General features: G+C 38.6%; 2 protein-coding genes across 2 annotated transcripts; both read right to left on the bottom strand.

The window, feature by feature from the left end:
• Nucleotides 1-702: 702 nt before the first annotated feature.
• LOC140766525 (putative disease resistance protein RGA3) lies at nucleotides 703-4879 on the bottom strand. Its single transcript, XM_073105915.1, has 2 exons — nucleotides 1621-4879; nucleotides 703-980 (listed from the first exon to the last, which is right to left on the bottom strand). Exons 1-2 carry the CDS (start codon nucleotides 4799-4801, stop codon nucleotides 949-951), a joined length of 3213 nt encoding a protein of 1070 aa, XP_072962016.1. The 5' UTR covers nucleotides 4802-4879; the 3' UTR covers nucleotides 703-948.
• Nucleotides 4880-7988: 3109 nt separating this feature from the next.
• LOC140767661 (uncharacterized) lies at nucleotides 7989-24539 on the bottom strand. Its single transcript, XM_073107656.1, has 9 exons — nucleotides 21304-24539; nucleotides 21052-21098; nucleotides 19837-20012; nucleotides 19522-19784; nucleotides 11070-14309; nucleotides 10204-10403; nucleotides 9891-9998; nucleotides 9071-9118; nucleotides 7989-8270 (listed from the first exon to the last, which is right to left on the bottom strand). The coding sequence occupies exons 1-5, from the start codon at nucleotides 24482-24484 to the stop codon at nucleotides 11902-11904; spliced, it is 6075 nt and encodes a 2024-aa protein (XP_072963757.1). The 5' UTR covers nucleotides 24485-24539; the 3' UTR covers nucleotides 7989-8270; nucleotides 9071-9118; nucleotides 9891-9998; nucleotides 10204-10403; nucleotides 11070-11901.
• Between the last annotated feature and the right edge of the window lie 788 nt (nucleotides 24540-25327).

Genomic DNA, 25327 nt, shown 5'->3' on the forward strand with positions numbered 1-25327 from the left:
GCTAATTACTACTTTAATATATGTGGAGTTATATGCAGTAGCATTCTCTTCCCTCTTGTCGATGCTTAAAGGATTACTAGGGTTAACCGATGGTGTGGTTATGGCAATTTTCGTGGTTTTAGGCTCAGTGGCATTAGTGTCACGTTTGTGGTCAGTCTTGTTTGTGTACTCCGACATCGCATGCAAGATCAGCATGGTGGTTTCAATCATGGAAGACGGTTACAAAGGGTTAGGCGCGATCGAGAGGATTGAGGAGATCACTAAGGGGAGGAAGACACAAGGGTTCTTTCTTATGGTTGCTACGACACTAGTGGAGCAAGCAGTACCTTTGAGATGGCATGGTTTAGTTCTTCTTTTGGTGCACTATATTTCTTGCAATGCTTACACTTTGTTCTACTATGAGTGCAAGAGAGGTCATGGATCAAAAGCAACAAGCTTAGATGGAGAGAAGTGTAATTTAATGGTTAGCTTCTTTAAGCTAATCATATTCTTAATAATGATTGTTACATAGAAAATAAAGTTCTAACAGTCATTATGAAAAGTCATGCAAATCATCATAAAAATAGTAACATCAATTGTGCATTAAAGTAATATAGTTTTAAGAAAATTTATCAACAAAAACCCCTATCATATGGATATTTAACTTTGCAGTTTACTTTTGATGCCTCAAAAATATCATGAATATTTATGTCATTTCTAATATTAAGCAACAATCATATATGTGATCAAATCATATACATATGAAGTAAATTTCATAAAATAGTAGTGATTCATCAAATTTAGATAACATTTAATCTCCAGTAACAATGTATTAATATAATTATAACAAGATGGAGAAAATGATAGAATTCCTCGAGATGAACTTAGTAAGTATGAAGAGAGAATTAAGCAATCTTCTTGTGTCGGCTCCTCCTTCCGTTCCTTCTTTACTTCCTTCTTCTTCTTCTTTTATTCTTCAATTCTTTCTTCCGTTTCTTCTTCTGCTTCCGAGCCAAGTAAAAGTTAGCTACGGATCATATTAAGAACCAAAAATAACTCTTATCTATAGTTAATATACATTATTGGTTAATCTAAAAGATTAGTAGCTATTTAGTTACATATACCACACAACGTCATCCAACTTTAGGTCACTTGTACTTACTATTTTATCACCCAAATTAAGGTCTACTCTTTGATAAGAAGAGATATACAATCTGAAACTAAGCAAAGAATCTAGAACTCTGGTTTATTACTCTTAACACATGATGGCAGACTCTGTACTTAAAGTGCAGAGAAATCAATAACAAGGAAGATCAACAGCTATCAATAATTTTCCAAGAATATTGATAAGATAAGCAAAAAACTTGTCAAAACTATTCCTCGAAACAGATTTTGATTGCATTCACATACATCGACAGTATTCAATCTGAACTTCTGGCTTATAAATACTGGCATAAAGATGGCAATTAACATACGTAGACGATTTCAACAAGAAGTAAATAAAGTTAAAATTAAAAAATTACAACATAAGTAGACAGTAGTAGCTTCTACTATACAAAAAGATGCATATATATATATATATATATATATAGAGAGAGAGAGAGAGAGAGAGAGAGAGAGAGAGAGAGAGAGTGCAGTTACCTCTGCCTCTAAGCTTCGGTAGGTTGATGTAGCTGTTGCAGGGTAGTTTGGTGTACTCTAGATAATTTGTGTAGACGTGGACGTTGGATAACTGTTGGATGACCGGCCTATCTTGGTGTCCCATTTGGCATCTCTCGAGCACACGGATGTTGCACTCCATTTGAAATTCGAGGTCGTCGTCGTGAAGGTGGCGTCGCTGTTGGAGCAGTCCGGACACCCACTCAGGAAGGCACTCCATCGACTCATCTTTTAGATGCAAGGATTGCAGTGCATCCAAATTCTGGACGCAACTCAAAGAAGGTGATCGAATCACTGTGAGATGTCTTAGTTGGGGAAGATTTGAGACCCTTTGTATACTGCTGCTTTCAATGATCTGAAGCCACTGAGTTAGGGAAGGGAGGTTCTCTACTGCTCTGAGGCTGTGAGCTCCTTCTATGTGGAATCTTTGCAACATCGTGGCATGCTTCAACCGTTCTGGAAGAGCTCTTAGCTTTGGACAATCTATAAGAGTCAAATGTTGTAGACAAGGCATCAATAATAGAGAAGAGGATGGTGCGATCTTTCCCCCGGTGGAAGTAGCTCTCTCCTCAATTTCTTCACGTAAGTGCCACTCTTCCCAGTTTGGCATTTTCTTTAAAAATAGGAACTCAAGTTTGGGAAAGGCCGTTGCCAGAGCTAAGCCTGTTCTTACCCCCTTGCCAACGAATTCTAAGCCGATGGTTACCACTGCTAATGCCCCTTCAATTCGGAGAATTCTTAAATGCGGCAACTGGCCTAGTGACGGAAGGTGTGGACAAGATATGCAATGCAAAAGTTGCAATGATGTTAGACTAGAAAGAGAAGTTCCCATATAGGTGGGATATCTACGACCAAAGAAACCAATAATGATGAGATTTTTTAAGCATAGGGGTGGAGATAATTTCTCAAAAATTTCCTCAATTTTGTTTGTCTCTATCACAGAGTATGGCTGCTGACAAGCTCGTTCTACTTGTAACGTGCAACGTAATTCCAATATATTGAGGCAATGCTTCCTTTCAAGACTAAATCCATATGTTGCCCTCTCCAACTTAACTATATGCAGATATTTTAGCTGGTCAAGAAACTCTATCTCTTTCAACTCCCAACCGTCTTGCATTTTGCCACTGCCGTCTTTACTAGCCACTACAAATCCTACCAAGGCAGTAAGTAATTGCAATCTTTCTATCCCTTTTGGCACATCATTAAGAGGTGTGTAACAGATGCCAAGATGCCTTAGATTATGCAACCGAGTAAGACTCACTGGAAGGGCATGTAGATGTTTACAATTCATTAAGTTCAAAGTCTGTAGATTTGTTAGGCGACCAAGTGAATCTGGTAGCTTGGATATTCTGGTACCAGCAAGATCTAGCATCCTCAAATGTATTAGATCTCCCAAGAAATCTGGAATGCTCTCAATCCCTTCTCCATTAAGAACCAAGACACGGAGATATGTAAGCCTTGTAAATAAATCATTTGTAACTCTAGAAGGACTCTTAAAAAGCAGCAAAGTCCTCAAGCATAGGTGTTTTCTGTCTATGCTAGGAGGGATAACAACAGTCGCTCCATCATTTACAATTGATAAGCGACAAATCTTAGACAATACGTTGGGATCTAGTAATTGTGGGTTACCATAAAAACTTTCACTTTGTGACAAATATTGGGCAAGAGATCGTAAAAGATCATGCATTCTACATTCTCCTCCATCAGTATAGTTAGGATCGAGTTGTAAAAGACTTCTTTTAACTAACTCATTGTAATATTCTTCTGCTGTATCTTCTAAAACTTGGTCACCTCCTCTTGCTTTAACAAATCCTTCGGCCACCCAAAAAACAATAAGATATTCACGTCTTATTAGTGCATCCTCAGGATAGAGGGAACAGTAAAGGAAGCACTGTTTAAGTTCAGGGGATAGATCCTCGTAGCTCAAATATAGAGCTCCTCTGAGTTCTTCGGGAAGCTCTTTCATAGACCAAGCATCACTTCCAAGTAGTTTTTCCCATTCTCTTTTATTTGGTTCCTTTGTGGCTAAGATGCCAGCAATTGCCTTGATTGCCAGAGGAAGACCCCCACATTTCTTTACAATCTGAATCCCTACACCTCTCAAGTTGAGCACATCTTCTTCCCTATCTAGATAAGCTCTCTTGCGTAGTAGTTCCCAACCAAAATTGATAGACAACTGTGTCACCTCATGGATGTGTACTGCTCCCATTCGCTTTGCAACATTTTGGTCTCTAGTTGTCATCAAGATCCTTCCGCTGCCTTGTTCGCTTTGAAGGGGAACTCGGAGTAAATTAGTCCAAACATCTGCCTGCCAAACATCATCCAGCACAAGAAAGAGTCGCTTCCCAGCGACAACAACTCTTAGAACTTGTTGGAGTTCTTCCATGCTTTCAGCTCGTCCATAGTCACCTCCACTGCTCCTAATGATCTTCTTTAGCAATTCAATCTCTGAATAGCTTCGAGAGACACAGGTCCATACCATGACAGAGAAGTAGTTTTTCAGTTTAGGATCATTGTATACTCTCTGAGCAAGTGTTGTCTTGCCTATGCCCCCCATACCGACGATGGCAACAACTTGATGTTGTTTTCCTTCCTTGCTGCTAACTATCCTCTTCACCAGCTCCGCAGCAGCAGCTTCGATCTCATCCCCCACAACATCAGCATCAAGAAGTGGAGATGTCATACGAGCACTCGTCCTTGTCATATGAGGGTCATTGGATCCACCATCTTTAAGGCTAAACATTACTTTGTCCTTGTGGATCTCCTCTAGTCTATTATTCAATCTTTTAATTCTACCTCCAATATCACGACGCATTCGGACAGTAGTAACACAAGAGAGCAGGGGGGATAGGCAGCGTACCGGTGGGTTTGATGAAGATGATGGTTGATCCTCCAACAGGTTCCCACCCTTATACCTGCAGATGTCGATAATGTCATCAGCGTCGTACATGACATTCTTCAGCTCATTCAGCCAAGTGTCGATGGCCGAATCTTGGATCCTCCGCCTCTCCGCATCCTCGAGTACACCTCTGATCATCTCTATCCTTCTCTGCAGCCTCTTAAGCTCATCCTTCACACCGAGTACAAGGACTACTCGCTCCTCAACCAGAGTGGCAAGCCTATTGACACAAGTAGAAACAAAAGCATCGAGGATGGTAGCCATTACTCCTCTTCCCCAAAAGAGCTCAATAACTTCTTCTTCTCTCAAGTTTCAGAGACTTGTCTCAGCCTGGGAGCAACATTGCCCACAACTTGATCCTCCAAAAATTCGTGGACACCAAGACTATCTTATGAACCCAATAAGATGCAGACACGCATCAAAGAAAAAAAGAGCATTGCCAGAACAGTCAATTTGTTTACCCTGTAGACCGGGGTATTATAGAAGGTTTCACACCAAATTTATGACCCAACTTAACCCAATAGGCTGTAAGATAATAAGCACCCACAAGTTTATATAGGAAAAAGTTTTCATTGTGAGCCTAAACGTCACTTCGTCAGCAACGTTTATGAAAGAAATTATAGTTAAACTGAAAACAGTGAAAACATTGACGGTCATTAAAGATCTTATTCGTGATTAGCTGATATAATTTTTAATTATCTTAATGTGTTTTAGCTTTGGGTGCTTATCTATTCTCCTTATCCGACACTCTCACCAAATTCACTCCGGTCTTTTTTATTTTTTAATTCACTCCGGTCTTTACCGTAAGTCGAAGAACGATAAGATCCTTTTCTAATTCATTTAATTAATTGCAAGACTTAGCCCGACTTTATTTTTCCAAGTCTTCTACAGAAAAACAGCGCATGCATTAATTACTTGCAAGACTCAGCCAGACTATTCCGAGTCTTCTTTAGGAGAAAACGATAAGAAAAGAACTAACTAACTTTGAAATCCTGTGAAAAGCCCTTGTCGTCCCCTGCAGGAACTTAAGTAAATATTATTTTATATCTACCCGTTTTGGGGCCCAAATTTCGTAGTAAGTTTAGCACTTGTATATATATAACATACTAATATTTTTTAAATATTAAATATATTATTAAACTTTTTTTTTCATTGTCAAGATAATTATTTTAAAATAAATTTTCATGTAATTCTCTTCGTAGAATTTAATAAGTAAATATATAATATTAAAGTACTCTTTTGAACTCTTTTAATTCCATCGTTATTTTATCATTTAGAATGTATAGACTCCACTTAAATTTAAACTCAAAATTAATAAAAATATTTATGTCAAATATATCATATTCCTAATAGAGTTACCTTAGTTTTATGGTCCACGTCTTATTATAATACATAAGCGTGTTATATGTTAGGCACTAATGAATCATCTCCTCCGTAACTTTGTATCATTTAATTTTATACCATTATACTTTTTATATAAATTACTCATTAAGATAACCAAATTCGATCAAGTTCAATTCTATTCGGGCAACCAACTATCCCTTAATTAAATTGCACCATGAAGAGAGAGAAGTAACGTAACAACCAAACTCTAAAAAAAAAAAAAAATGTTTTGCATGGCAAACATGGTTGGCGACAGTGTAATTAGTCTCGTGCCATGTTGTGAGGGCGCAGTGGACCCGCTGACGCCCCACTGCTGCTCTCTCCCTCTTCCTCTAAATCATCTCTCCCATTTTTCTCTTCCACCCCTTTAACCTCTCTTTTTATCTCTCGGACTGCCGGCAAACTTGGAACATCGTCGCCACCACCACTGAGTAGCCGACGCCGATGAGTCTCCTTCCTCCTCACCTTAGCTATAACAACTAAAAAAAAGGGCACGCACATACTCGGCACATGCACTGACTTAAGGGTGCGCACGTGTGGGGCACATGCACCCATTTCCCCTTTTCTTTCCCTCTCTCTTTTCTTCTTCTCCTTCCTTTTTTTTTCTTTCTTCCTTCTCCTCCCCGCCAGCTCACTCTCCTTTTTTCTTCTTCTTGTTGCGTCAGAGTGCCGTCGGAACCACCGACAATGTGGATCAATCCGAGGAGTTTCCCTTTTTCGTAAGGATGCCCTTGGTGGCTTCCTTTAGCGCCCTCATAGCCTGTGCATTCGGAGATGGGTGCTCGCCACCGGCTGTCTCAGGTGGCTCGGCTTCCCCTCGACTGGCTTCTCCTTGCAAGGGGGCGTGTCGGTGCGGTCGGCCGGGTTAGCCGGCAGCTAGCCTTCCTCCCTCCTTTCGGTCTAGGTGAGGAAGGAGGGGGTGGTCGGGATGGGTGCAGCCAACCCGAGAGCAAGATCGGGTTAGGCGCGGCCCAGCCTAAGTGCTGGGTCTGGCTGGGTGTGGACCCAGCCCAGGTAAGCTTTGCAATAATGGTGTTTCCTACAAGTTATGAATTGTTAGTCTTGGAGATAGCTAAATTTCTAGAACAACTCAGTAAGTTGAGTATTCCATGCTTGAGTTTTCTTATTATTGGGCAATAATGTTTGTGATGATGAGAATAAGTAGTGTTATACTATTGTCTTTTTGAAGACGTGTCAAGATTATTAAAATGTACTATTTCTTCTTTGTTTTGCAACGTGATTATGGGGGTGGATATTGCCTAGTATTTGAAACTGTACGGGAATATGATAACAAGGTTATACGTATAAAATGATTAAATATAACTTAGAATGTCTTCCAGAGAAGAGCTAACCATCCTTTAGTAATTTTGTATTTAAGAGATACTAGCTAGTGACCAACTAGGAGTTGCCATAATGTAGCAATTGGAATACATATATAGAAGTTTGAATCACCTAAAGATGAGTATAGTAATGACATAATATGCATTTCAAATTTATTCTTACTAGACACTAACTAAAATTGTGAAGAGTAGTCAATGCAAATTAATCAAGAGTGAACTTCTGTAATTGGTATTATAATGTGAGATCAACATTTTATTGTTGACGTGTGGTCCTTCCTTAATTCATTGGTAGTAAGAATGGATCTTCCATTGGTAGAAACTCTAGTAGATCGTTATTTGAAAGATTTAAACTTTTTTAAGAACATGTTAATGATAAATTAATATTGTTGTTAGACAACTAGATATAATCAACTTATAAAAGTGGACTCAAGGTTGCAGTTTGTTTGGATCAAATTGGACTATGAGAGAAGTGGATAGTTAGTCCTATCAGGATAAGCTTTATGACAATTGGTTTCCATGATACTGGTGACTGTGATTTCTTGTCTTGACTAGTTAGTCTAATAATTTTAAATCTTTGATTCCCTTCCAAGATGAAGGAATAGACGAATTTGTCAGTAGAATCCGAGTAAGACCCTGTAGCTAAAGTTCTTTGGTATAATGTACTTCATAAACTTTTCAAAGGAAAATATAAATTTGTATAGAGTATACAAACATCCACAACCAATAAGTTATTAAATAATATATTTCATAAACTTTTCATAGGAAAATACAAATGTCTGTAGAGTATACAAATATCCACAACCATCCAAAAGTTATAAGTACATGGCAAATGTTTTACAATCATATAATTAGACATGATATAAGATCTACAACCACACAAAGTGATTATATACCAAAATAAGTACTTTTAAGACATTCCAAATTTTGTAATACTAAAGATGAAATAACCCCAAAGGCATCCAAAAGTTGAGATGTTGCTCTTGTTTGTTTCACTTGTAACCTGCTTTGACCTGAAAAAATTGAATAAAATTGATATTAAAACAACTTCTTCATGGCCTGTACATGATTATATTATTATTATACTTGAAGGGTATAAAGTCAAGAAGTTTTAACACAAAGTTCACAGATTTACCTTGTTTGATGTTTCACGGTCTTTTTTAACCTTCTTACTAGGAAGTACCTATCAAAATTAAAAAATTTACATAATTTAATTGAACAGCAATCTTGCTGTATGAAGAAAATGAAAACATACAAGTATCACCACATAAATATAAGATAAAATATTCGTGACATAAACAAACAATAAGTAATAAGTATCGAAAGATATCTAAATCTACAAAAAAAAAGCCTTAATTAAAGTAGAAAAAGTATAACTCATTAATAATATCACTCGATATATATTCATGTTTAAGTTGTTGACTTTTTATTATTCATGTGTAATAATAATATAAATTATTTATATATAGGATAGTAAAGAAATTGTTTTAATATCAATTCAAAGACCTCATTGATGAGTGGCATATATATTGTTTTATAGTGAATATCTCTCAACATTATAGTTAAAGAGAAGAAGCTAGAACAAGAAATTTAGAAAGTATATATTGAAGTAGTTGTTGCACCAAACGAGTCTTTAATGTTACGTATAGAACACATGACAAGAATAAATAATAATTATTATTATAAACTTACTGTAGATGTTGAATAAAATTGATATTAAAACAACTTCTTCATGACCTATACATGATTATATTATTATTATACTTGAAGGGTATAAAGTCAAGAAGTTTTAACACAAATTTCACAAATTTACCTTGTTTGATGTTTCACGGTCTTTTTTAACCTTCTTAGTAGGAAGTACCTATCAAAATTAAAAAATTTACATAATTTAATTGAACAGCAATCTTGTTGTATGAAGAAAATGAAAACATACAAGTATCACCACATAAATATAAGATAAAATATTCGTGACATAAACAAACAATAAGTAATAAGTATCGAAAGATATCTAAATCTACAAAAAAAAAGCCTTAATTAAAGTAGAAAAAGTATAACTCATTAATAATATCACTCGATATATATTCATGTTTAAGTTGTTGACTTTTTATTATTCATGTGTAATAATAATATAAATTATTTATATATAGGATAGTAAAGAAATTGTTTTAATATCAATTCAAAGACCTCGTTGATGAGTGGCATATATATTGTTTTATAGTGAATATCTCTCAACATTATAGTTAAAGAGAAGAAGCTAGAACAAGAAATTTAGAAAGTATATATTGAAGTAGTTGTTGCACCAAACGAGTCTTTAATGTTACGTATAGAACACATGACAAGAATAAATAATAATTATTCTTATAAACTTACTGAAATTTACTATTGCAGATGAAAGAAACAAAGAATAAAGATCTTGCCTAACATAAAAAAATGTAACGGATATATATAAGTTACAATTTTCTAGCAAAAGATATCATGAGAACTATGTACCTTATTTGTTGCTTAATTTGTTTTTTGTAGCAATACAAAGAAGATCTTTAACAACTTAGACCTTGAGTTGCCAAGATTCTATCAAATTGAGCATTAGAGAGAATATATGAATGTTACAAACAATGCATGTATTGAGCAGTTACCTCAGTTTACATTGCCTTGTCTTCCCTGACAGTAACTTAGCTTGCAATCGTCTCATTACTCCTGATGATAAAAGACTTCACAGTGTATCGACTCAATTGCTCAAGCACCTGAAAGTAGTCGAAACAGTGAGCAAAATAATTAAATTAACTCCAATGAAGGATTAACAATAATTAATTACAAGTCCCCACGAGGTCCAAAACAAATCGCTCAATGCAGAATTCGTAAGAAACTGCACAGGAGTCATGAGGAACCCAATGAATCAAACTAATTCGTTGAAACATACAGAAGAAATCGAAAGGAGACGACGCCGACCTAGATCTGGCGAAATCATAGTGGCGGCCGGTGCTGGAGAAGATGATTGCGCTGACCTCGGGATCGCAGAGGATTGCGAGGTCCGGGGCCTTCTTCAGTGGACAGCTGCGCCGCTTCGAGAACGTCGCCTGCCTGCTTGTCGTTACGCCGATCCTCCCGATCGCAATCTTCCCTCTCCCCATCTCTTCCGATCCGGCAACCTTCAGAATTAACCAAGATTAATTTCCAAGAACAAAAGGAACAAAGAAAGATGACCTTCAGCAATAAAAACGAAAAAAATTTAATTAATTAAAAAAAATTACGAGGCTAAACCAGCAGACGGCAAGAAATCAATGGTGTAGCCCTTCATTTCTTCTCACTCTCTCTTGATCTCGATCTCTCAGTTGGTCAAGGCCCAGAAGAATGTTGGGGGTTTGGGGATTTGGGGATATTTTGAGAGCAAATTTGTTAAAGCTATGGCCTTAAGAGAAGCTCTATTGTGCATATATATAACAAAGTGGATAGAGTCAGATTCCCTGTTGCTGGTTAACATCATCAATGGTACTAGTCAACCTTCTCAGACGGTTGACTCTCTTACATAGAAATGGCGATATTTTAAATCTAACTAATAATTTTCAAATTTATAAAATTATTCATATATATATATAGACAGAGAGCAATCAATTAGGCTACTAATTGTATTACTGCTGATATTACTATCAAACATTGATATTTGTGATCTAATGCTGAGAGCCTTCTCAAAAAGAGTCCTAAGATACTACGTACTTAAAATAGCTCAGATAAAATACTTGATAAAAGAAAGTCAAAGTGTAGATGTGTAGCAGCTAAATGGGAAAAGAAAGAGAACAGAGGGGGAGTAAATAGACCTCTGCCTGCAAGCTCTGGTATGTTGGTGTCGCAGGTGAAGGGTAGTTTGGTGTACTCCAGATAAGCGATTCCATCGATTGTGTAGGCATGGACTTTAGAGAACTGTTGGATGATGGGCCAATCCTGGCGTCCCATTTGACATCTCTCGAGCACACGAATATTGCACTCCATTTCAAATTCCAGGTCGTCGCCATGGAGGTATTGTCGTCGTTGCTGGAGCAGTCCAGACACCCACTCAGGAAGGCAGTCCATTGATTCATCTTTTAGATACAGGGATTGCAGTGCATCCAAATTCTGGACGCAACTCAGAAGAGTAGGTGATCGAGCCACTGTGAGATGCCTTAGCTGAGGAAGATTTGAGACCTTTTGTATACTGCTGCTTTCCATGATCTGAAGCCACTGAGTTAGGGAAGGGAGGTTCTCTACTGCTCTGAGGCTGTTAGCTCCTTCTATGTGGAATCTTTGCAGCATTGTCGCCTGCTTCAACTGTTCCGGAAGAGCTATCAACTTTGGACAGTCTATAAGAGTCAAATGCTGTAGACGAGGCAGCAAAGATAGAGAAGAGGATGGTGGGATCTCTCTTTCGATGGGAGCAGCTTCCTCCTCATTTTCTTCACCTAAAGACCACTCTTCCCAATTTGGCATTTTCTCTAGAAATAGGAACTCAAGCTTCGGAAAGGCTGTTGCCATAGCTGAGCCTATCCTTACCCCATTTCCGAGAAATTCTAGGCCGATGGTTACCACTGCTAATGCCCCTTCAATTTTAAGATATTTTAAATGTGGCAGTTGGCCTAGTGGTGGAAGGTGCGGACAAGATATGCAATGCAAAAGTTACAGTGATGTTAGACTAGAAAGAGAAGTTCCCATGTAGGTGGGATATCGACGACCAAAGAAACCAGTAACGATGAGATTTTCTAAGCATTGGGGAGGAATTAATTTCGCAAAGATTTTCTCAACCTTATTTGTCTCCATCAAAGTGTATGGTTGCTGAGTAGGTCGCTCTTTTTGCAACGTACAAAGTAATTGTAATGTTCTAAGGTGATGCTTATTTTCAAGACTAAGCCCATACGTTGCATTCTCCAACTTAACTATATGCAACCATCTTAGCTGGATAAGAAGCTCTATCTCTTTCAACTCCCAACCTTCTTGCATTTTCTCACTGCCACTGCCACATTCACTGGCCACTACAAATCCAGCTAAGGCATTAATTAACTGCAACCTTCCTATCCCTTTTGGTACATTATTTATCGACGTACCACTCATGCCAAGATGCCTTAAATTACACAACCGAGTAAGACTCATTGGAAGGGCATGCAAATGCTTAGAATTCATCATATTCAAGGTCTGTAGATTTGTTAGGCAACCAAGTGAATCTGGTAGCTTGGATATTCTAGTACCAGCAATATCTAGCATCCTCAAATGTATTAGATTTCCCAAGGAATCTGGAATACTCTTAATCCCTTCTCCATTAAGAAATAAGACACGCAGATACGTAAGCCTCGTAAAGAAATCATTCACAACTATAGGAGGACTCTTAAAAAGCATTAAAGTCCTCAAGCATAAACGTTTTGTTTCTATGCCAGGAGGGATAACAACAGTCTCTCCATCCTTTGCAATTGATAGGCGATGAATCTTAGACAATGTTGTCGGATCTAACAATTGTGGGTCTCCATAAAAACTTTCGCTTCGTGACAAATATTGGGCAAGAGATCGTAAAAGATCGTGCATTCTGCATCCTCCTCTATCAGTATAGTTAGGATCGAGTTGTAAAAGACTTCTTCTAATTAACTCATTATAATATTCTTCTGCTGTATCTTCCATAGTTTGGTCACCTCCTCTTGCTTTAACAAATCCTTCGGCCACCCAAAAGATATTAAGATGCTCACGCCTTATTAGTGCATCCTCAGGATAGAGGGAGCAGTAGAGGAAGCATTGTTTTAGCTCCGGGGCTAGATCCTCATAACTCAAATATAGAGCTCCTCTGAGTTCTTCGGGAAGCTTTTTCATGGACCAAGCATCACTTCCAAGTAGTTTTTCCCATTCTCGTTTATTTGGTTCCTTTGTGGCTAAGATGCCAGCAATCGCCTTGATTGCCAGAGGAAGACCCCCACATTTCCTTACAATCTGAATCCCTACACCTCTCAAGCTGAGCACATCTTCTTCCCTATCCAGATAAGCTCTCTTGCGTAGTAGTTCCCAACCAGAATTAGTAGACAATTGGGCCACCTCATGGATGTGTACTGCTCCCATTCCTTTTGCAACATTTTGGTCTCTAGTTGTTATCAAGATCCTTCCGCTGCCTTGTTCGCTTTGAAGGGGAACTCGGAGTAAATTAGTCCATACATCTGATTGCCAAACATCGTCCAGCACAAGAAAGAGTCGCTTCCCAGCGACAACAACTCTTAGAACTTGCTGGAGTTCTTCCATGCTTTCAGCTCGTCCATAGTCACCTCCACTGCTCCTAATGATCTTCTTTAGCAATTCGATCTCTGAGTAGCTTCGAGAGACACACGTCCATACCATGACAGAGAAGTAGTTTTTCAGTTTAGGATCATTGTATACTCTCTGAGCAAGTGTGGTCTTGCCTATGCCCCCCATACCGACGATGGCAACAACTTGATGTTGTTTTCCTTCCTTGCTGCTAACTGTCCTCTTCACCAGCTCCGCAGCAGCAGCTTCGATCTCATCCCCCACAACATCGGCATCAAGAAGTGGTGATGTCGTACGAGCACTCGCCCTTGTCATATGAGAGTCATTGGATCCACCATCCTTAAGGCTAAACATTACTTTGTCCTTGTGGATCTCCTCTAGTCTATTATTCAATCTTTTAATTCTACCTCCAATATCATGACGCATTCGGACAGTAGTAACACAAGAGAGCAGGGGGGATAGGCAGCGTACCGGTGGGTTTGACGAAGATGATGGTTGATCCTCCAACAGGTTCCCACCCTTATACCTGCAGATGTCGATAATGTCATCAGCTTCGTACATGACATTCTTCAGTTCATTCAGCCAAGTGTCGATGGCCGAATCTTGGATCCTCCGCCTCTCCGCATCCTCGAGTACACCTCTGATCATCTCTATCCTTCTCTGCAGCCTCTTAAGCTCATCCTTCACTCCGAGTACAAGGACTACTCGCTCCTCAACCAGAGTGGCAAGCCTATTGACACAAGTAGAAACAAAAGCATCGAGGATGGTAGCCATTTCTCCTCTTCGCCAAAAGAGCTCAATAACTTTTTCTTCTCTCAAGTTTCAGAGACTTGTCTCAGCCTGGGAGCAACATTGCCCACGACTTGAACCTCCAAAAAGTCGTGGACACCAAGACTATCTAATGACCCAACTTAACTGAACCGAATAAGATGCAGACACGCATCAAAGAAAATAGAGCATCGCCACAACAGTCAATTTTCTTACCCTGTAGACCGAGGTATCAAAGAAGGTTCCGCACCAAATTTTTGACCACTTAACCCAATAGGTTGTAAGATAATAAGCATCCAAAAGTTTATATAAGAAAAAGTTTATGAAAGACATTATATTTAAACTGAAAACAGTGAAACATTGACGGTCATTAAAGATCTTATTCGTGATTAGCTGATATAATTATTAATTATCTTAATGTGCTTTAGCTTCGGGTGCTTATCTATTCTCCTTATCCGACACTCTCACCAAATTCACTCTGGTCTTTTTTTTTTAATTCACTCCGGTCTTTACCGTAAGTCCAAGAACGATAAGATCCTTTTCTAATTCATTTAATTATTTGCAAGACTTAGCCCGACTTTCTAACTAAACTCAAATCTCTTTACTAATATTGTATTATTATTATTGTTTACACTCTACTATATGGATATTTTTTATTTGACCCTTATAGTTTGCGTTTAATAATTAGAAAACCTAAGTTAAATTTAAGGGTTAATTACGTTAACACCCTCTAAACTATATTTGATTTTCACGAAAAGAAATTTTAATGTCACCCTTTTGTTAATGTGTCGTGAGAAAATTTGGGTGAGTCGGTTTACATAGCACTCATATTTCTTAAAGATGACCTAGATGCTCTCATAAACCTTTTAATTAAATTAAGATAAAAGAATATATAGTATTATACTTAAATTTAACTTATTATCAAAATTAACGTTTTCCTTCCCCATCCATCATCACATACTTCTCCCTTCACCATCGTCGACAACCCCTCCACCATCATTGGCCACTAGCATCGCCTCCCCGTCGTTGCCTTGCGATGGCTAGGAACCAGTCGGCCAACCTCTCCGCTGTTGGCTTGTGATAACTAGGAAACAACGGGCCAACCTCCCCTTGCGTGGAAAGGGCAGGCCGTGGCAAGCTTTGCTGCCGAGCCACATAGGAGCGGAGGCCAAGGGAGTGAGAAGAGAGTAAGGAGAGAGAAAAGTGTGAGAGGGGAGGCTATGGGAGAGAGAGAAGAGAGTAAGGAGAGAGAAGAGAGTAAGATATTAAATATTTTAATTTACTTTTTTAAATTAATAATATTGTGATATATTAATGAGGGGTACAGTTGGTCATTACGCATTATCCGTCGCTACCATTACCCGTTTCATTTTATCCCAAACTTTAGGAGTGACATTGTAACCTAAAAAAGTTTAACCTAAAAAAGTTTAAGTGGTTTCCATGAAAATTGAGTATAATTAAGAGGGTGTCAATATAATTAACCCTAAATTTATAATTAACAATGTAATTAACCCTAAATTTAACTTGATAGTAGTTGTTAATTAAAAATTAAAATTTAAACACCTAAATTACATGGCACTCATATTTCTTGAAGATGACCTAGATACTCTCAGAAAACCTTTTAATTAAATTAAGATAAAAGAATATATGGTATTATACTTAAATTTAACTTATTATCAAAATTAACGTCTTCCTCCCCCGTCCATCATCACCTACTTCTCCCTTCACCATTATCGATAACCCCTCCACCATCACTGGCCACTGACATCGCCTCCCTGTCGTTGGCTTGTGTTAGCCAGGAACCACCCGGCCAACCTCTCCGCTGTTGGCTTGTGATAACTAAGAACTGATACGATTCGGACTTCACCGATATCATCTCAAGCATAGAGTCACTTTAGAAGTGTCTTTGTTTCATGTTTTAGTATTTAATTTTTATGAAAATAAATTTTCTGTAAGTCGCGTTCGAACGCGGGTGGAGTGAGTTCGAACGCGGTTGTGAACGTAGTTGTGAACGTGGGTGAAGAGTGTGCATTGTGCGTTCGAACGCTCCATTCGAACGCACTGTGAATGCCTGCATCGCGTTCGCAAATCCAGAGAAGTGGGAAACAGGCACGTTCGATCACACGTTTGAATGCCGGCATCGCATTCATAAATCCAGAGAAGAGCGAACTCGGTGCGTTCAAACGCGGTCGGCGAAAATTGTATTGTTAGGGTTAATTTTGAGTTGTTGGTTAGCCTCTAAAAGGATGTGGATGGCAACCAAAGTCATTATTGATTATTAATTATTGAGAATTGAGTTTTGCCTTGCCTCTTTCTGTCTTCTTCGCTCCTGTTTTCTCAATCCCCAGCGACGCCGCTTCTAATCTCCCTCGATCGGCCAATCACCCTAGTCCCTTAAGGGTGGCCCTCTCCTCCCCTTCTTCCAATCTATCCAACACTTGCCCTAATCCTTCCTCCACCACTTTTCACCAATGCCACCCCATTAACGCCGGTCCACCTTCAACCACCATCACCTAGGATCATGTGCCTTTATCCACAGATCCAAAATAGACCACCCTGACCTTTATCCATTAATCGGACGATATCTCGAGTTCGCCATATCCGATTCGCCTGAAACTAGATTGTTTGGAAAGCTCTTTTCTGGGGCTACAATATCAAAATTTCACATCGATCCGATAGCGGCATATTTCGTGATCTTATTTCAAAGTTCCGTGCCAGATCTAGTCCAGATCAGAAAATTGGAATAGATCAAACCTTAGCCTACGGCAAGATTGTATTAGGAACCAACAGGCCAACCTCCCCGCGCATGGAAAGGGCAGGTTGTGGCAAGCTTTGCTGCCAAGTTGCATAGGACAAGAGGCCGTGGGAGTGAAAAGAGAGTAAGGAGAGAGAAGAGCATTAGAGCGAAGGCCACGGGAGAGAGAAAAGAGTAAAGAGAGAGAAGAGCATGAGAGGGGAGTCCAAGGGAGGGAAGAGAATAAGGAGAGAAAAGAGAGTAAGATATTTAATATTTTAATTTAATTTTAAATTAATAATATTGTGATATATTACCTGTTTCATTTTATCCCAAACATTGTAACCTAAAAAAGTTTAAGGGATTTCTGTGAAAACCAAGTATAATTAAGGGGGTGTCAATGTAATTAACCCTAAATTTAACTTAAGAGTAGTTGATAAAATAGAGAATATTTCATTAATTAAAAATTAAAATTTAAACACCTAAATTACTCTCGGTTCTAATCTCTCCTTTGTCCTAGTCTTCCTTTGCCGACGTGCCACCTCCACCCTTCCCTTCTCTTTCCTTTCTTCTTCTTCTTCTTCTTCTTCTTCTCCTTCTTATCTTCGTATCTCTTTTTGACCTTTTTTTCCTTTCTTCCTCTTCTTTCCCCCATCGAAGGAGAAAGTATTCTTCTCATTTCCGGTGGCGATGCAACACCACCATGCCACCGCGTTGATGTCATGCTCCTAGAGTATGGGATGGGGTGGGAGAGGTGGTAGATGAGAGGCAAACGGCATCGACAAACACGATCGATCTCTTGATCAACTTGATCAGAGAACGAGGGAGAAAGGTGATGGAGCATGACTGACGATTAGAGGCGCATGTCTTCCCCACGATAACCAAGTGAATAGGGCCATTAGGGCTTTGTTCACCCAAAGCTTAGCATAATAAGCTAGCCATGGTGTGGCCGACATCATGCCCCTTTTTTTATTTTTTTTGATTTGGTAGCAAGGATACTCCGATCATTTTACACTTTGGATTAAGTTAATTAATGAATATGATTACCTTTAGTTCAAAAAACTTACATTGGGGGTGTTTTGATGATTAAATAATAATCCAAAATGCAATGGTTGAATGATAAATGACTATAATAATGTAGCGCATAAAATGATAATAAAAATAAGGGATAATTCCTTTTTTATTCCATGAACTATTGGGACCTTCTGAACTATAAAAAATACATCACCCCCTTAACATCGTAGACGTAATTAGTGAAATGACCAAATTGCCCCTCTATTTTAATCACATAAAATTCTCTCTTGAGTTGCATATGACTTGCACATACATACGACGGGTAAATACGTTATATTTTTATCGCGTGACTATCACTTAGCAATTTATGGAAAGAAATAATTAACAAAAACTTAATGGAAGGGGTGAAATAAGATATTTTTGATAGTTTAGAGAGTCATTATGTACCAAAAAAATACTTCAAAAGGTTGTAGCAGAAAACGATGATAGTTTATAAAGTGAAAAGAGAATTATCCCTAAAAATATAACACGCGGTGTTTTTGATCAATTTCCCTAAAGAAGTATAATAAAATAGGAGCATAATATGATATATTTTCATATTTTTGTGTGATTGTTTTAATCATTCAAGAGCCGGACATAGGCTATACAAAGTCATTGAAGCTCCTAACATATTAGACGGTGAGCTGGAAAGCTAGGCCGAGTCTATCAATAACCAAGTCATAAACAAGCTCACTTAGCCTACCCAAAGCATCAAATTATGTAGTCTAAGCTCAAAGTTGGTAAGTCATTATCGAGTTATTGCTCCAAGCTCTTTCAAATCGATGTATTATAGAGCAACCAAATCGAGCCAAGCCATCATCAAAATAATTTTTCTAATTTCTGTTTCCCGCTCTTTCCTGCATAAGGTGGGATTGAACCAGCAACCAGCCGAGTCACACGCCTGGTGTATTGATTAAGTTGAGTAGTTCTAAACTAGTTGTGGCTTCAGAGTTCAAATTTAGATATTTTCTATATCCAATTTGAATTTCTAATCCAAATTAGCATTATATCAAATCAAATTAGCCATTAATATTTAAGTAGGTTTATAAGCAAAGTTGTTTGGAAGTGATTGTTTTGTCGAGCTTTTAGTCTGACTAACTAGCCTCCCTCGAACTTAATTCACACCCAAACTTTTGCTAGGTCAATATTCATGTCATCAACTCCATAGTAAAATGTCAAATTAATCAGCGTTTTATTTATAAGATGAATAAGTCCAAATATTTTGTAACAAATAAAATACTAAAATATTTTTTTTCCTTTTTTAGGTACTTGATTTAAGTATACTGAATCCCGTGTCTTAGTAATTCTTTTCAGATGTGTCAACTTACGCCAATAAAAATATTGATAATATTATTAAGGTAACCTATAAGGAAGAAGTTAAAATCATCAGCAAATTTATTTTTGAAATAAAACACCGATCAATTTAGTGTTTTACTAATATGGATGCTAATCCGATAAAAGTAGACCGACGATAGCAATAATTTGATGTTGTTTTCCTTCCTTGCTAATTATCCTCTTCACCAGCTCTGCAGCAGCAGCTTCGATCTCAGTTCCCACAACATCGACATCAAGAAGTGGAGATGTCAGAATAGCACTAGCCCTTGTCACACGAGGGTCATTGGTTCCACCATCCTTAAGGCTAAACATTACTTTGTCCTTGTGGATCTCCTCCAATCTATTATTGAGGCTTTTGATTCTGCCTCCGATCTCATGACGCACTCGAATAGTGCTAAAGCAAGAGAGTAGTGGGTTGATCCTCCAACAGGTTCCCACCCTTATACCTGCATATGTCGATGATGTCATCAGCGTCGTACATGACATCCTTCAGCTCATTCAGCCAAGTGTCGATGGCCGAATCTTGGATCCTCTGCCTCTCCGCATCCTCGAGGACTCCTTCGATTATCTCCATCCTTCTCTGCAGCCTCTTAAGCTCATCCTTTACCCCCGAGTACCAGGACTAAGTATTTGGAGGCAGCTGTATATGTAATGTCTTTATGCCGTCCACGATGAACGTTCAAATTGTGATTCATCATATTTATATAACATTTTAACATCTCCGCTGACAACAAGATGGAGAAAATTATAGAATTCCTTGAGATGAACTTAGTAGCAAAGATGGATATCAGTTTGAAGAGAACTAAACAAGCTGGATTCAAAGAGGCATTAATATTTGCTTATCATGCAAATCATCATAAAAATAGTAACAACAATTGTACATTAAAGTAATTTAGTTTAAGAAAATTTATCAACAAAAGCCCCTATCATATGGATATTTAACTTTTGCAGTTTACTTTTGATGCCTCAAAAATATCATGAATATTTATCTCATTTCTAATATTAAGCAATAATCATATATATGATCAAATCATATACATATGAAGTAAATTTCATAAAATAGTAGTGATTCATCAAATTTAGATAACATTTAATCTCCAGTAACAATGTATTAATATAATTATAACAAGATGGAGAAAATGATATAATTCCTCGAGATGAACTTAGTAAGTATGAAGAGAGAACTAAGCAATCTTCTTGGGTCGGCTCCTCCTTCCGTTCCTTCTTTACTTCCTTCTTCTTCTTTTATTCTTCAATTCCTTCTTCCATTTCTCCTTCTGCTTCCGAGCCAAGTAAAAGTTAGTTACGCAACTCTTATCTATAGTTAATATACATTATTGGTTAATCTAAAAGATTCGTAGCTATTTAGTTACATATAGCACGCAACGTCATCCAACTTTAGGTCACTTGTACTTACTATTTTATCACCCAAACTAAGTTCTACTCTTTGATAAGAAGTATACAATCTGAAACTAAGCAAAGAATCTAGCACTCTGGCTTTTACTCTTAACACATGACGGCAGACTCTGTACCTAAAGTGCAGAGAAATCAATAACAAGGAAGATCAACAGCTATCAGTAACTTTCCAAGAATATTGATAAGATAAGCAAAAAGCTTGTCAAAACTATTCCTCGAAACAGATTTTGATTGCATTCACATACATCGACAGTATTCAGTCTGAAATTCTGGCTTATGGGATCTATAAATACTGGCATAAAAAGATGGCAATTAACATATGTAGACGATTTCAACAAGAAGTAAATAAAGTTAAAATTAAAAAATTACAACATAAGTAGACAGTAGTAGCTTCTACTATACAAAAAGATGCATATATATATATATATATATAGAGAGAGAGAGAGAGAGAGAGAGAGAGAGAGAGAGAGAGAGAGAGAGAGAGAGAGAGCAGTTACCTCTGCCTCTAAGCTTCGGTAGGTTGATGTAGCTGCTGAAGGGTAGTTTGACGTACTCTAGATAATTTGTGTAGACGTGGACGTTGGAGAACTGTTGGATGACCGGCCAATCTTGGTGTCCCAATTGGCATCTCTCGAGCACACGGATGTTGCACTCCATTTCAAATTCGAGGTCGTCGCCGTGAAGGTGGCGTCGCTGCTGGAGCAGTCCGGACACCCACTCGGGAGGGCACTCCATCGCGTCATCTTTTAGAAACAAGGATTGCAGTGCATCCAAATTCTGGACGCAACTCAAAGAAGGTGATCGAATCACTGTGAGGTGTCTTAGTTGGGGAAGATTTGAGACCCTTTGTATACTGCTGCTTTCAATGATCTGAAGCCACTGAGTTAGGGAAGGGAGGTTCTCTACTGCTCTGAGGCTGTGAGCTCCTTCTATGTGGAATCTTTGCAACATTGCGACATGCTTCAACCGTTCTGGAAGACCTCTTAGCTTTGGACAGTCTATAAGAGTCAAATGTTGTAGACAAGGCATCAATGATAGAAAAGAGGATGGTGCGATCTTTCTTCCGGTGGAAGCAGCTCTCTCCTCAATTTCTTCACATAAGTGCCACTCTTCCCAGTTTGGCATTTTCTTTAAAAATAGGAACTCAAGCTTGGGAAAGGCCGTTGCCATAGCTAAGCCTATTCTTACCCCCTTGCCAAGGAATTCTCGGCCGATGGTTACCACTGCTAATGCCCCTTCAATTCGGAGATTTCTTAAATGTGGCAACTGGCCTAGTGGGGGAAGGTGTGGACAAGATATGCAATGCCAAAGTTGCAATGATGTTAGACTAGAAAGAGAAGTTCCCATATAGGTGGGATATCTATGACCAAAGAAACCAATAATGATGAGATTTTCTAAGCATAGGGGTGGAGATAATTTCTCAAAGATTTCTTCAATTTTGTTTATCTCTATCGCAGAGTATGGCTGTTGACTAGCTCGTTCCACTTGTAACGTGCAGCGTAATTTTAATGATCTAAGGTGATGCTTCCTTTCAAGACTAAACCCATATGTTGCTCTCTCCAACTTAACTATATGCAACCATTTTAGCTGGTTGAGAAACTCTATCTCTTTCAACTCCCAACCGTCTTGCATTTTGCCACTGCCATCTTTACTAGCCACTACAAATCCTAGCAAGGCAGTAAGTAATTGCAATCTTTCTATCCCTTTTGGCACATCATTAAGAGGTGTGTAAGAGATGCCAAGATGCCTTAGATTATGCAACCGAGTAAGACTCACTGGAAGGGCATGTAGATGTTTACAATTCATTAAGTTCAAACTCTGTAGATTTGTTAGGCAACCAAGTGAATCTGGTAGCTTGGATATTCTGGTACCAGCAAGATCTAGCATCCTCAAATGTATTAGATCTCCCAAGGATTCTGGAATGCTCTCAACCCCTTCTCCATTAAGAACCAAGACACGGAGATATGTAAGCCTTGTAAATAAATCATTCTTAACTCTAGAAGGACTCTTAAAAAATAGCAAAGTCCTCAAGCATAGCCGTTTTCTGTCTATGCTAGGAGGGATAACAACAGGCACTTCATCATTTGCAATTGATAAGCGATAAATTTTAGACAATGCGTTGGGATCTAACAATTGTGGGTCGCCATAAAAACTTTCACTTCGTGACAAATATTGGGCAAGAGACCGTAAAAGATCGTGCATTCTGCATGCTCCTCCATCAGTATAGTAAGGATCGAGTTGTAACAGACTTCTTTTAAGTAACTCATTGTAGTATTCTTCTGCTGTATCTTCTATAAGTTGGTCACCTCCTCTTACTTTAACAAGTCCTTCGGCCACCCAAAAAACATTAAGATGTTCACGTCTCATTAGTGCATCCTCAGGATAGAGAGAACAGTAGAGGAAGCACTGTTTAAGTTCAGGAGATAGATCCTCGTAGCTCAAATATAGAGCTCCTCTGAGTTCTTCGGGAAGCTCTTTCATAGACCAAGCATCACTTCCAAGTAGTTTTTCCCATTCTCTTTTATTTGGTTCCTTTGTGGCTAAGATGCCAGCAATTGCCTTGATTGCCAGAGGAAGACCCTCACATTTCTTTACAATCTGAATCCCTACACCTCTCAAGCTGAGCACATCTTCTTCCCTATCTAGATAAGCTCTCTTGCGTAGTAGTTCCCAACCAGAATTGATAGACAACTGTGTCACCTCATGGATGAGTACTGCTCCCATTCCCTTTGCAACATTTTGGTCTCTAGTTGTTATCAAGATCCTTCCGCTGCCTTGTTCGCTTTGAAGGGGAACTCGGAGTAAATTAGTCCAAACATCTGCCTGCCAAACATCATCCAGCACAAGAAAGAGTCGCTTCCCAGCGACAACAACTCTTAGAACTTGTTGGAGTTCTTCCATGCTTTCAGCTCGTCCATAGTCACCTCCACTGCTCCTAATGATCTTCTTTAGCAATTCAATCTCTGAGTAGCTTCGAGAGACACACGTCCATACCATGACAGAGAAGTAGTTTTTCAGTTTAGGATCATTGTATACTCTCTGAGCAAGTGTTGTCTTGCCTATGCCCCCCATACCGACGATGGCAACAACTTGATGTTGTTTTCCTTCCTTGCTGCTAACTATCCTCTTCACCAACTCCGCAGCAGCAGCTTCGATCTCATCCCCCACAACATCAGCATCAAGAAGTGGAGATGTCATACGAGCACTCGTCCTTGTCATATGAGGGTCATTGGATCCACCATCCTTAAGGCTAAACATTACTTTGTCCTTGTGGATCTCCTCCAGTCTATTATTCAATCTTTTAATTCTACCTCCAATATCATGACGCATTCGAACAGTAGTAACACAAGAGAGCAGGGGGGATAGGCAGCGTACCGGTGGGTTTGATGAAGATGATGGTTGATCCTCCAACAGGTTCCCACCCTTATACCTGCAGATGTCGATAATGTCATCAGCGTCGTACATGACATTCTTCAGCTCATTCAGCCAAGTGTCGATGGCCGAATCTTGGATCCTCCGCCTCTCCGCATCCTCGAGTACACCTCTGATCATCTCTATCCTTCTCTGCAGCCTCTTAAGCTCATCCTTCACGCCGAGTACAAGGACTACTCGCTCCTCAACCAGAGTGGCAAGCCTATTGACACAAGTAGAAACAAAAGCATCGAGGATGGTAGCCATTACTCCTCTTCCCCAAAAGAGCTGAATAACTTTTTCTTCTCTCAAGTTTCAGAGACTTGTCTCAGCCTGGGAGCAACATTGCCCACAACGTGAACCTCCAAAAAGTCGTGGACACCAAGACTATCTTATGACCCAACTTAGCTGAACCCAATAAGATGCAGACAGGCATCAAAGAAAATAGAGCATTGCCAGAACAGTCAATTTGTTTACACTGTAGACCGGGGTATTATAGAAGGTTTCACACCAAATTCATTGTGAGCCTAAACGTCACTTCGTTAGCAACGTTTATGAAAGAAATTATATTTAAATTGAAAACAGTGAAACATTGGTGGTCATTAAAGATCTTATTCGTGATTAGCTGATATAATTATTAATTATCTTAATGTGCTTTAGCTTTGGGTGCATATCTATTCTCCTTATCCGACACTCTCACCAAATTCACTCCGGTCTTTTTTTTTTTTAATTCACTCCGGTCTTTACCGTAAGTCCAAGAACGATAAGATCCTTTTCTAATTCATTTAATTAATTGCAAGACTTAGCCCGACTTTATTTTTCCAAGTCTTCTATAGAAAAACAGCGCATGCATTAATTACTTGCAAGACTCAGCCAAACTATTCCGAGTCTTCTTGCATGGTGGCTAACTCAAGCAACTCCCTCTTAACCTTGGAAATCCTATGTAAAGCTCTAGTCCTCCCCTTCAAGAACTTAAGTAAATATTATTTTATACCTACCCCTTTTGTGGCCAGAAACTCATAAGACTCGTAGCATATGGATATTAAACTCAAATCTCTTTACTAATATTTTATTATTATTATCGTTTATACTCTACTATATGGATATTTC

Source organism: Typha angustifolia, chromosome 9, assembly GCF_048772165.1.
Source record: "Typha angustifolia cultivar Huaian chromosome 9, ASM4877216v1, whole genome shotgun sequence".
In the NCBI taxonomy this organism is placed as follows: domain Eukaryota; kingdom Viridiplantae; phylum Streptophyta; class Magnoliopsida; order Poales; family Typhaceae; genus Typha; species Typha angustifolia.